General features: G+C 44.8%; 1 protein-coding gene across 1 annotated transcript in view; it reads right to left on the bottom strand.

Annotated features, from left to right (window-relative positions):
- Vipr2 (vasoactive intestinal peptide receptor 2) overlaps positions 1–12,533 on the bottom strand; it is a 56,510-nt gene that overhangs the window by 15,358 nt on the left and 28,619 nt on the right. The window contains exon 5 of the mRNA XM_048340559.1: positions 1,236–1,333. Within this exon, the coding sequence (XP_048196516.1) occupies positions 1,236–1,333 (98 nt within the window). The remainder of the gene's footprint in view (positions 1–1,235; positions 1,334–12,533) is intronic.

Below are 12,533 nucleotides of genomic sequence, written 5' to 3' on the forward strand. Positions count from 1 at the left end.
TTTCCTTAGGTTAAGTGTCCGGATGTAAGTAGGTAGAGGCACCTGTGAGTGTGTCTCTGGAATGTGAGTGTGTCTCAGGGCTGTGAGTGCACCTCAGGGATGTGAGGCCTGACAGGCTCTGGACATGCAGCTAGGGCTGCGGCTTTATCCCTGGCATTGTTGATGGATGCAGGACTCATATGATGTGCCTGAGTGTGGGTGTTTCCTCTTCCCTCTTCTCTGTCTGTTTTCAGAGCATCCAGTGCTGGGGCTTGAACTCAGCGTGAGTTTTTTTTTTGCTCAAGGCTATCTCTCTACCACTTGACTCACAGCATCACTTCTTTTTTCTTTTTCTGGTTAGTTGGAGACAAGACTCTCATAGACTTTCCTGAAAGGGCTGGCTTTGAACTACAATCCCTAGATCTCAGCTGAGTAGTTAGGATTAGAGGTGGGAGCCACCAGGGCTTGGCCATATGATACTTTGTTCTACTCCTGGCAACATCCTATCCTAATGGCTTTATTCTGTTTAGCACTACTACTTGTGAGGTGGACACAGGGTGAAACATGAGTGTGTGTGTGTGTGTGTGTGTGTGTGTGTGTGTGTGTAACTGGGGTCTGAACTCATGGCTTTGTACTTGCTAGGCAAATGCTTTAGCACATATATCACACCTCTAGCCTCCTTTTCACTCTTATTCTTTCATTTTGAGACAGGGCTGCAGCATCAGCTGTGTCCTTTCCTAAGATACTTAATTAGTAACCAGCCTAGAGGAGTTTTGGTGTGGCTCCATTAGAATCTACACTTTACAGCCACACAGAGCTATGAGGCGATCGCTTGTCTAAAATCACAGGATTTGAACCCAGGCATGCTGACACCAGACTTAGGGTTCTTAGGTACAATGCAGCATCTCTCCACTGAGCACGCAGGGACTTCTGAGAAGCAAAGGCAAGATCACCTTGTCTCTGTATTCCTATGTATTTGCATAATATATATGCATTTAATAAATGATAGCTGAACTGGATTCCTATCCAAGGCCTACATTACCCGCTTTCACAGAGAGGTATGATATTTAGATAAAGATGTTAGTGTCAGCAGCAATTGCTTGCCAGTATTCTCCAAGGGCACTTTATTACTTGGCACAGTGAGAGCCTCCAGGCTGGAGTCTCAGGTCTCTTGACCCTTGGAGGTGCCAAAAGTACTGTGTGGAAATTCTGCTCCTCTTGTATTTGTTGCAGAATTTTTTGTTTCTGTTCCTTACCTGAAGAGGCAGAGAATTAAACTTCCGGTTGCAAGAGACATCAGAGAGAGACTATAGCCCAGGGTGTAAATGGCCTTTACCAGAATATAGAAGGTGATCTACAAAGAAAGAAAATGCAACTGTGAGCTGCTGGTGGCACCCAGGGCCTAGCATACTTGCTCTCCACAGAGAAATCTCCCTTGCTAACTGCCTGGAAAATGGGAGCCAGATCATTTGAGAATCCTCCCTCCACCTCAAACCAGGACAGATCTTCACCCATTGAGCTCTGTTTCCTCACAACTCACTAGGGATGACTTTGGATGGTTTTTGTAAACAAATTCATCTGAGACAACCAAGATCCCTGCATGTTTCCTGACCAGTGCAGGTGGACCAGGCACATAGGAACCACGTGGTAGCATCAAAGGCACTGGTGTGGTACTGAGAGAAGACTTTCTTCCAGAAGTAGAAGCTAAGCTGCAACATCTCAGGACTATTACTTCCTAGAGCTTTCTAGGTGTAGCACGCATCATGGTTCTGTGCTTCTCATCCCCACAGATTCATCAGGCACAGGAAGTAATGTTGACAGCCATGGTTGAAGGACTGCTGAGGGCTCTGTGACAGCAGACACCCTCTGAGGGATGGGTCCTCTAGGAGCAGACCAGGCCACAGACACTAGGCTCCCCCATCCTCTATTCATGCTTCCTTGAGGTGCCTGCGTGGGGCCAGTGCGCAAGACCTAGGTGAACTTAACTGCACCTCCATGTACCAGGATGTTGGGGTCAGCTGCACCTTTAAGGGGCCACAGCTGACCTCAGCCTGTCCCTCCCCTTCCTGTCTTTAACAGGAAGAGAAGGAAGTCTGACATCACTTGAGGGACAGCTCCTTGGGACCAATCAGGGGCCCCTCTCGTGCCCGCCTTTAGGGTATATCTGGGAGGCTCCTCATTTGAATAAACAGAAGCCCTAGAGGTTTTCTCCAGGGACCCACGCATCCGTGTCGTTCTTGGCGGCTTTGGGGCACCCTGCGACCACACGCCACCGAGGCTACCGTGGCCATCGCTCCCCCGTGAGCGATAATGGACCACCAGGAAGGGGCGGACAAGCCCCTTCCCCCCCAAGCGAGGGGAATTCGAGAGACGAGGCTACCTGTGGCCATCGCTCCCACGTGAGAGCGATAAAGGGCCACCCAGCAAGGGCAGACAAGCCCCTTCCCCCCCCCCCAAGCGAGGGGAAGTCGAGAGAGAGAGAGAGAGAGAGAGAGAGAGAGAGAGAGAGAGAGAGAGAGAGAGAGAGCCCACATCAGGATATGCTCTCATGCACCAGATGTCTCTCACACATCAGGAGAAGTGTGTGTTCAGGCATTAACACTGACAGGTGACCTTCTGTGATTAATTCAAACCATAGAAGATGGTCAGCCTCGGCATAGATGGTCAGCATTCCTTAGGCCAGCTAAGGAATGTCCAGCACAAATATCCTGTGGCAGAGAGGTGGCACGAAGGGATCGCATCACATGGGTGCGCATACACATCTAGGCTGTGAGAATGGGAGGCTGCAGAAGTAATGAGATCTGATGGTGTTGGTGTGGGGCATATGTAGGGGAAGGGCAGAGTGCAAGGCCATTATGGGGGGGGCAAAGTGAAGGCCCTTATGTGGAGGGCAGAGTGCAAGGCCCTTATGGGGAGAGAAGAGTGCAAAGCCCTTATGGGGAGGGAAGTATACAAGACCTTTATGGGGAGGGCAGATATGTGAGGTCTTTGTGGGGAGGGCAGAGTGCAAGGTATTTTCCAATGGTGAGTTCATGTGAGAAGCAATCAGGTGCCAAAGAGATGACACTTGGCTGCTGTGCTGTGTGTCCCAGCAACGATCTCTTCTGCCTGCAGCACCTAACAGCTCTTCTCCCTGGCCCACTCTCCCAGTGGGAGGCTGGGCATTTCTGGCCCAGGAAGCTTGGGTCTCTCTGGTTGTCATCAGCCCATCTGTGGCTCTGTTACAACACAGTCCCCACAGACTCTCCCTGGCACATCATGTTTAAGCAGTAAAGGGCAAAGACTCAGTGCGTGGCGCTCTGAGGTTTAAACTCCTCTGAAAGAACAACAACAACAACAACAACAACAACAAAACCAGTATAACAAACCCTCACCCCATGTTGAGGCTGCCCCTGCCAGGAGTGGCTTTTCCTTCAGAGCTTCTGTTTTCTGTGGAGCATTGCTAGGCACACAGGGCTCAGTGGATGTGCACAGAGGTGAGGAAACCAGAAATGTGTACAGAGAGTCTGCAGGGCGGTGTTTGGTGTAGGCTGATATATTAGATGTATTTGTGAAATAAGACAAAAATAGTGAGAAATTAATACCTAAAGTAATTGAACATAGTCACACATTTTAATTAAAGAAAGTACAGCTGGGTAGCTGTGCTAACAAAGTCAAAACTTCAAAGAAACTGAGCATTACCAAGATTGGGTTAAAGAAAGCTCTTGAATACTAATAACCAAGATAGTGTTTTAAAAAGATGGTGAAACATCTGTAAAACTATTGCTGAGGCTGGTCATTTTTATAGGAAGGGTCTTTCACTCATGGAGAAACAAGTAACTTCTGGGACACAAAAATTGTTATAGGACATAAGAACAGGGAAGGAAAATAATCTGATGTCAAGAAGGAAGTAAACACCCTGAAGCAAACACAAAAGACAGGCAAAAACAAACAAACAAAAACACCTGGGCCTATTTTTACCTATCAGCACAGAAGAAAAAAATTTTAAATATCTAGGATGTAATAAAATCATGTTAGAAGTATGTTTAGAAAAATGAAACCACACACACATACACAGGCACGCGCGCACACACACAGAGTACATGATTGAGTAGATTTTCTTAGTACAGAAAGATGACAGATGATTACAGTCAGAACAGTTTACACACCATGGCAGGGAAGAGGTGTTGTCTCTGAAGACATTTCATCATTCTCACTTGACTCTTCAGCTAGACATAGCTCTGGACAGAGTTCTGCGTTCCCAGAACTCTGTGATGAGGATATGAATTCCAGGTATAGCACTACCATTGGCTGGGTGTAGAGCTGAGACATCGTGCAGAGCCTCTCTGGTTGTAGGGCTGTTTGATCATCTAAGGAATGCCATACACTGGTCTTTAGAAGAAAGAGCTCACAGGCCTGTGTGCTCAGACCAGTTACACTAGGGGCAAAGACTTCCCTGGGCATGTCCCCACCAGTGTAAGGATGTGTGAAGCTGCTTCTACAGAAAATTCTTTTCAAATTTTACTGGTATAAGATAAAAATATAAAAAAAATAAGAGCTCTCTTTACACATAGGGAGAAAAGAAACAAAATTGATATTTGTATATGGACAAGTGCACAGCCATGAAGCCAAGAAACAAAAAAGCAGGTGATAAAACCACAAACTAGGTTTAACCAGGTCACATTTGGTTTAACTGCACAAATGGCAAAATATCTAGGAATAGGTTTTAAATGTTCTGGTCCTAAAGTACAGAAGGAAATTAAAGCAAGTCCCCAAGGCAGACTGTTTCTCTGTGAGGAGACATAGCTATTAGGTTTGGGGAGGCTGCCCTATCTACATCACAGGTAAGAGTAATGTTAATGCTAGCAAGTCTCAGGACTCAGGGTGGGGGCTGAGCAATAGCAAGTCTGAGGCTGGCTTGTTGGTAAATGCTAAGACATCCAGAGGCCCAGCAAGGGCCAGAGCTGGGCTGTGGCAGGTCAGAGATAGGGCTAGGTAGGTTCCATGGGTTGGAGAGGGCAGTGAGTTGAGGTGGCTCTGGGTGAACAGATTAATCTCTTGGCAAATGTCATTTTAGTCAGAGTTATTGCAAATACATTCCTAGTGTATTAGAGTTAAGAGAAAAAACACAGGTGGCTAGGTATCTGCTTTTCAAGTGCAGAAGGCCAAAGTATAAAAAGCAAAGGAAAAAGCCGTTAAGTAAAAGGCAAATAGAGTTTTATTTGCACCCAAAGTTTCTTAAAGAAACTTTGAAGACCACAGGAGAAAACAGGCAATGTTCTCGGTGAAGGAAAGGCTCTAGGCAAAGAAAAACCTTCCCATTGAAAAACTGGCAAAGGAAAGAAGTTAAAACCAAATAAAAATTATAAACATGGGAAACCTTTTTAGCACTATCATGAATCAGCAAAAGGCAAAACTAATATAACTGTTTTTGCTTTTAAGTTGATGATAACTGAAAATAAAAGAAATTTTATGTTGTTGGGTGCTGTGTCTATGCCCCCTCCCCAATTTACATGCTGAATCCCTAACTTAGTGGCAGTGTTAGGAGACAGAACATAGGGAGCACGCCAAGTCCTGAGAGAGCTACCAGATGAGGCCAGTGCCTTATAAATTAGGTTCCACCCTGGCATGGCTGGCCGGGAGGCAGCAGCTGTCTCTGAGGAGGAACCCCAGAAGCGGAGTCTGCAGGTACAGGAGAACTGGGAGAAATCCACTTCTGTAGTTCATAAGACACCCAGGCAGCTATATTTTGTTATACCAGCCTGGACAAGATAATATCCCCTGGAGTCATTCTTTTGCTGTGTCTGGTTTGGTTTGGCTGGTTGTTTAGCTGTATTTTTTGTCTTTTCTTTTTTGGTATTGGAGATTTAACCCAGTATGTTGCACTTGCTAGGCAAGTGATTTGCCACTGGGCTACATCCCAGCCCCTAAGTCATTTCATATGATGAGAATTCTACAAGAATTTTTTTCCTTAAGCAAACAAAAAGAGATAAAAAGATACGTAGGAAAGCTTTCAGCTTGTTACTTTTCCCTATTGTGTAGACATTTGTGACATCCCTGGGTACCTGGGAAAACAGGTACTGGTGTAGGTAGGGGCTTCTGTATGACTATAGATACTCAGAGAATACATTCAGCTTATTTCTAGTAGCTCAGTTTTAGGAGTAAGACAGGCTGTGGTTTAATTCAGGTCATACTTCATGATAGCTGGAATTCTACATGTGAGCTTTGCAGATTCTGTGGAAAGTTTAGGACCTTCTTTTATCCTTGTTAGCCAACGGTAAAACTTGAGCTAGCACTCACTTTGCCTTTGAGCCAATGGCCCAACCAGCTCTGTCAGCCTTGCAAAGGCCCTGCAGTTGTAAGTGCAGCAGTGCATTTTACTCCTACTGACACCTCCTGGTGGGCTGCAGGTTCTGTCTAGAGGTGGGAAGGTGTCTGATGTCTGTCTTGGATACTACTTCTGGATGGTATGGTAAAAATTAATATATAAAAGAACTCTATAGCTGACTTAGTAAAAAAGAAGTAGACACATAGTTAATAATTCCTAGGGGCTGGGGATATAGCCTAGTGGCAAGAGTGCCTGCCTCGGATACACGAGGCCCTAGGTTTGATTCCCCTGCACCACATATACAGAAAACGGCCAGAAGTGGCGCTGTGGCTCAAGTGGCAGAGTGCTAGCCTTGAGCGGGAAGAAGCCAGGGACAGTACTCAGGCCCTGAGTCCAAGGCCCAGGACTGGCCAAAAAAAAAAAAGAATTCCTAGAACTCTCAGAAAAACAGGAATTAACCCAGATGTTTTTCTAATTCCAAGCTGGGTAATCTGGATAAATATGAATATTGTGTACAAGCATAAAAAGACATACCACTAGAGTCATCTGTTTCATATAGTATTATGCAAGCATATAACTGTTATTACTCTAATCATGTTCCAAAATTTCTTAACAAGAAAATGAAAAACAAGTAGATTGAGCTATGTAAATCCAAAGATAAAATACTGATGCACTAATTGCTGAACATAAGTGTAGTACTTTGGGGTAGAGGACTGAAGAGTTCTCAGAGGAATTATTATACACATCCTGCTCTACAGTTAAACAAAGCCATATTCATAGATTTGACAATCTACAGAGTGCTGGCGTAAAAACTAATCCGTACATTTGGAAAGATGGGGTGTAGGGAGACAGTGCAACACAGGGAGAGTGATACAGAGATCATCTTATGTGGTCAAGCTGGCTAAGGCTGAAGTGCCAGGGTTTTAAAAATGAGCACTAATATAAAAAACACATGAATACAAAACCAGAATTTGTTGTCTACTAAAAGGACAGAGTACTCTCCTTTCTTCCTTCCTTCTCTCCTTGCTTTTCTCTCCTTCCTTCTCCTTTTCCTTCCTACCTTCCTTCCTTCCTTCCTCCCTCCCTCCCTCCCTCCCTCCCTTCCTTTTTTTCTGGTATGGTGCTGGGAATGAAACTCAGGCTGTCAAGCACACTATTCAAGTGCTCTACCATTGAGGCATATCTCCAGGAGACTTGATCTACTCTTGACCAGTGATTGTGAGAACTAGACCTGGTAGTTCATGCCTGTAATCCCAGTACTGGGAAAGTTCACACCTTGAGTTGCAGGCCAGGCTGGGCTGTGTTGCAAGGTCCTACCTCAATAGAACAAAACAACAAAGAAAAAAAACAAATTTTGAAAAGGTTTTTACTTTTTGAGTAATTTGTCTAGAATATAAAGATTCTATGTTTTATCAAAATAACTTCCTATGGTTCACGCTATCTTCATCAGACCTTCAATTACTTGGATTCTAGTACAGAATTAACATAACTTTTTGGATTAGCCTTTGAAACTTTTCTCACTTCTTTAGATGGACAATTCCCTTCTATTATATTTAATCGTCTTTTAAATCTTTTGATAAATGTCTCCAAATCTAGTTCTAATGAAGCCTTCAATTTCAAAGGAACTTAGGAATTCTAGAGGAGTCCCAGCAACTGCAAAAGGTGTTATGCTCTGTCCTTATCAAAAGAGATGCTAAGCTAGGCAAGCTGGTTCCCTGGGGAGCTCTGTCAGATGACAGTGGAGACTAACCTGTATGTCATGTTTGTGATATAGGTACTGTGGATCACAGGGGGCTCCTGGGAGCCTGATGGATCCCTATGATTGCTGTTAGTCACGAGTATATTAAATTAACATTCTTAACAAACCCTCCTCAAAACCTTAGAACTGCTACTTTAAGCCCTTGGTGCTTTATAGTTATTATCTTCCTTTGATGTCTTTCTGAAAGTTCTTTGCAAGTAGCTATAGCATGAGACTGTAAGAGGGTCTCTGGAAAACCCTGCCATAGGCAGCTTTCTGAAAGGTCATGACCTTGGGCTGGGAGAAAATTCTAGACATTAATCAAACTAAGCCATTTGTGAAACTACCAGCCCGAGGCACAGCACAATGAGAACAGACTCCAAGGGACTGAGTGCACCCAGGCTGTAATTTTTATGACTTTTTGTTTGAAACTTTGTTGGTTCTTTGATGTTTTATTTTACAGATTTGAAGAACTCGTTTACTTTTCAAATAAGTTTTCTGCAACTCATAGCTATTTGACAAAATATGCTTTGGGAAACAAGTCCTGCAGAATTCAGAAGCTCTTGTTGGGTGTTCTAAATTTTAAGGAATGCAGGACTTTATATAAGTGGCAAAAAGATATGTTCACCTGAAAGAGGACACAACTGTGGGACCTTTTGAGTTCACTGCCACCAGAGAGTTTTAAAGGGTCACAATTGTTTGGTGTAGATGAACTGAACAACTCATGGGTCAGGGAGAAAGGGAAAGGGGGAGGGGGGAGGGGGAAATGAGGGAGGAGGTAACAAACAGTATAAGAAATGTATCCAATGCCTAATGTATGAAACTGTAACCTCTCTGTACATCAGTTTGTCAATAAAAATTAAAAAAAAAAGAGTCACAATTGACTTCATGGAGCCAATAAAATCCCCCAGGTGTTATGGAAATGAGGAAGTGGAAGACTGTATTTGAGGGAGGGTGAGTCTCTGTTCTTGCTCCAGCCCTGTAAGTGAGCATCCACGGTTAGGGAGGCTAACCCTCATTCGGTAGACACATTACTTGTATAGTGGTTGGCTGTGGTTTGGCAGTAATAGAATGAGTACAGAGAGAAAAGTTGTGTTTCAGGAGAAAACTACAATGTGCCTGTCAGAATTTAGTCCTGCCTAGTGTCTATGATTCCTATTGTACTTCAAAACTGTTTTTCTCCAAGGTCTCACCATGATTTTTCAAAATAACATTTTTAGTTTTGTTCCACTTTCTGGTTTGAAATCACTGCCCTGTCCTCAAGTCCTGTGTTAAAGCTGGAAGAGTTGACATACACTTCAGAGAAACCATCACCTCCACTTATCTGCAGATGACTGTCATACCTGTGCTGTGTGGCCATGATAGAGCTTCTGAGAGCACCTGGACCCCTCCCTCTCAGGAACACTCCTAGTGCAACCAGGGAGGCTGCAGGCTGCAGGCTGAAGCTGTCCTTTCTCTCCACCCCCATATGGAAAGATGTCAAAAGCTTAAAGCCAGAAATCCCAGCTGGGTCTCTGGACTCAGAACTCCAGTTTGAAATTTGTTCTGTGTATCTTTGCTTTTAGTTTTGTTTCCAGAGAAACACTTTTATTAGGTCCAGTTACTTGCACCATACTGAAGTCAAAGTTGGGTGGGAGCTCCCAGAACACTGCCACCTAAAATGGACACTTTAAGTTTATCCATCTTAACATGGCATGTGTTCTACTACAGGGCACTAATGTAATGTTTGCAGCTACTTCTACCAGATCTAAGAAAGGTTCTTAAGGAGAACAGTGAGTCCAAAACATGAGGATTAGGAACCTTTATGGGGGAGAGGGGAACCAAAGGAAAAAAAAGATTGTACTTGAACCTTATCTACTGCAGTCTTTACAATTACAGCAAGAATCTGTAAACTCCTTAGCCAATTACATGAGACGATCAAATAGGCACATGAAATTGGCTAAACAAGGGAGCATGTTGTTAGATTATATATGCTCATGCAATCTCAGAAAAATTAAGACTCAGGTATTCATTTTCCAGGAAAATGCAAACTAGTTTGGAAAATTAAAATCTGAATCTGTAATCCATGTGATCTTTCTAGATTGGGGCATTGAAAGCCATGCTTCAGGCTTTCTTCATCCCTGGTATGCTCCTCCTGAGGTAAGTCTTAATCCCTCTGTGTGCTGGATCCACCCATCTAGACTTGCTGATCTCTGTGATGGTTTGACAACCCAACTCACATGGAAAAAGTCATCCTAGAACCTATTGGGATTCTGATTCTGATCTTTGATGTCCATGGAGGAAGAGACCTATGATAGCCAAATAAGCATTCTCAGATAGCAGGGAAACCCCCCAAAAGGAGGGGTATCATTGCTAAATTGAAGTAAAGTAAGCATAACGGCCAGTACTGACTTCTGTCTCTACCTGCTGACTTCAAAGCACATGAGCTTCACACAGGCTATCTTCATAGCTGCCATGGCAGAGGGAGCTTAGTGTCTTATTAATACATCATGGTTAGCCAGTGATGGTCCTGGGGTCACCTGCCCCTACCAGAGGAGCTTTGATCTTGAGAAGTTTGTTCATGTATAGTTTCACATTCCACACAACACTCATAGGAAGTAACTGTCTTTGGATTTTCCTCTGACATTCCTTGCCTGTTTCTTGTGTACAGTGGAGCTTCACATATGACTGAGAAATTGTAAATGGTGGGAATCTGTCATGGGATGTACAGTTTGCTTTTTTCCTGCAGTCCAAGTAATTGTTCATTGTCATTTGACAGAATGACTTTGTACCCTTACTTACAATGTGCTTAGAAAATTTCTTCATGGAAAATTTACTCTGGATAAAGTGGACAAAAAGGAAACACCCTTCAGATGTCACTCAGTGACAGACAGTAGCAGGCAGAAAGCCTTAGGTTCCATCCCCAGTACTGAAGGGCTGTTTATATTGTTGGTGTGGATGGTGAACATCTGCATCTCTAGCACCTGGGCAGCTGAGGCAGGAAGACCCTGAATTGCAGGCCATACTGCTGTGTGGCACTATGCTGCCTCATAAAACTCAACCCAAACCAAAGGAAAGAAATACCCTTCAGCAGAAAACCTACAACCATCTTCGTGGGGCTTGCGGTTTCCAAGATGCTGTGTGGCCACAGAAAACTCTCCCATGCCAATGGTCTCTGTGCCGCTGCTAGGAAGGAGCTTGGAGGCCTGGCCTAGGGTGCTGGCCCTAAGGACTCACCCCCAGAAGGCCCACAGGGACTGGTTCTGGTCAGATCCCCAGGGTGGAGAGAGGCCTCTGTCCCTTGCACAAAATGGCATGGGCTTTGGATGAAGCTGTGCACGTTCTTTTGTATACTTTATATCATCTCTAGATGACCCAAAAACCCTAACAATGTAAACACCACATAGTACTTTCTATGTCGTTACACTATGTTGTTTATGCTCTGTGTTCTGTTCAGGAGCGGCAAGCCCAGGTCTAACGCAGCATTTGCTGCTTGTTCAGATCTGAGGCTGGCTGGACCCTAGGAAAGGGAGTCATGGATGCCAGGGAGGACCTTGTGGAAGTTGAGGAGCCTCTGTGCACACCTATAGAACACTTTGAAAGTCTTTCTTTTCACAAAAGGGACTCCTCTTGGTTGAAAGTGTGGCCTGTGAAGTTCTCTGCACAGTAGCTCCCTGGAAGAGTGTAGGGACTGTAGTGAAGAACTTCTCCTTCCACAGATAAGAGGGCTGGTGGTCAGATCCTAAGTGCTGCTCTGTGTGGAAGGTGGGGAGCCCTGGGGCAGCTGCCAGCCCAATCTTGGGGCTCCTCCCGGCTCCTAGGCTTCCCCCTGCTCTGGGGCTCCTCTCCTTCTTTAGGGCTCCTTCCCTTCCCTGAGGCACCTCCCTGCCCTGTAGCTCCTCCCTGCTTTGAGGCTCTGGGACTCCTCCTAGTCTCTGAGGCTCCTCCCTATTCTGAGGCCCCTCCCTGTCTCTGGGGCTCCAGTGGTGGTGGGGTGAGGGGGAGAGAGGCCAGTAGTTTAAAATCCAAAGATGGCATTTCTGAGGTAAAGAAAGAGTATCATTTTATCCCACTGAGAATTATTTTGTACATATAGTTTGTGAATTATATGCATACATAATTTTGAATGCATATATATAATTTGTGAATATATGTATATATAAACTGTTACTGTACTCCCAAATGCTCTTCCCTTTAACAACATGCTTGGTGGACCAGCTGGATCTAGTAGAAGAGTCCGGACAAAGCAGAACTTCCCTGAAACGACTGGCTAATATCTCCCAAGCATCAACATCAATGACAGAAAGGTGGAAAGGGATCAGGAACAGGACCTAAAGAACCACATGCCCAAGAAGACACCTGGAGGATGCCTTGAGAACCATCTAGAAGGAGGGGATCTGGCAACCTGGCAGAGGCAGAGGTGGAGTGCAGCACTACAGATGTGCTGGATGGGTGTGAGGTGGCTATGTCTGAGAGGGTGGAAGCAGCAGCCTTGCTGTGGAGCCCAGCACCTGCACCACATAGAGAGAG

Source organism: Perognathus longimembris, chromosome 2 (assembly GCF_023159225.1).
Source record: "Perognathus longimembris pacificus isolate PPM17 chromosome 2, ASM2315922v1, whole genome shotgun sequence".
Taxonomy (NCBI): Eukaryota; Metazoa; Chordata; class Mammalia; order Rodentia; family Heteromyidae; genus Perognathus; species Perognathus longimembris.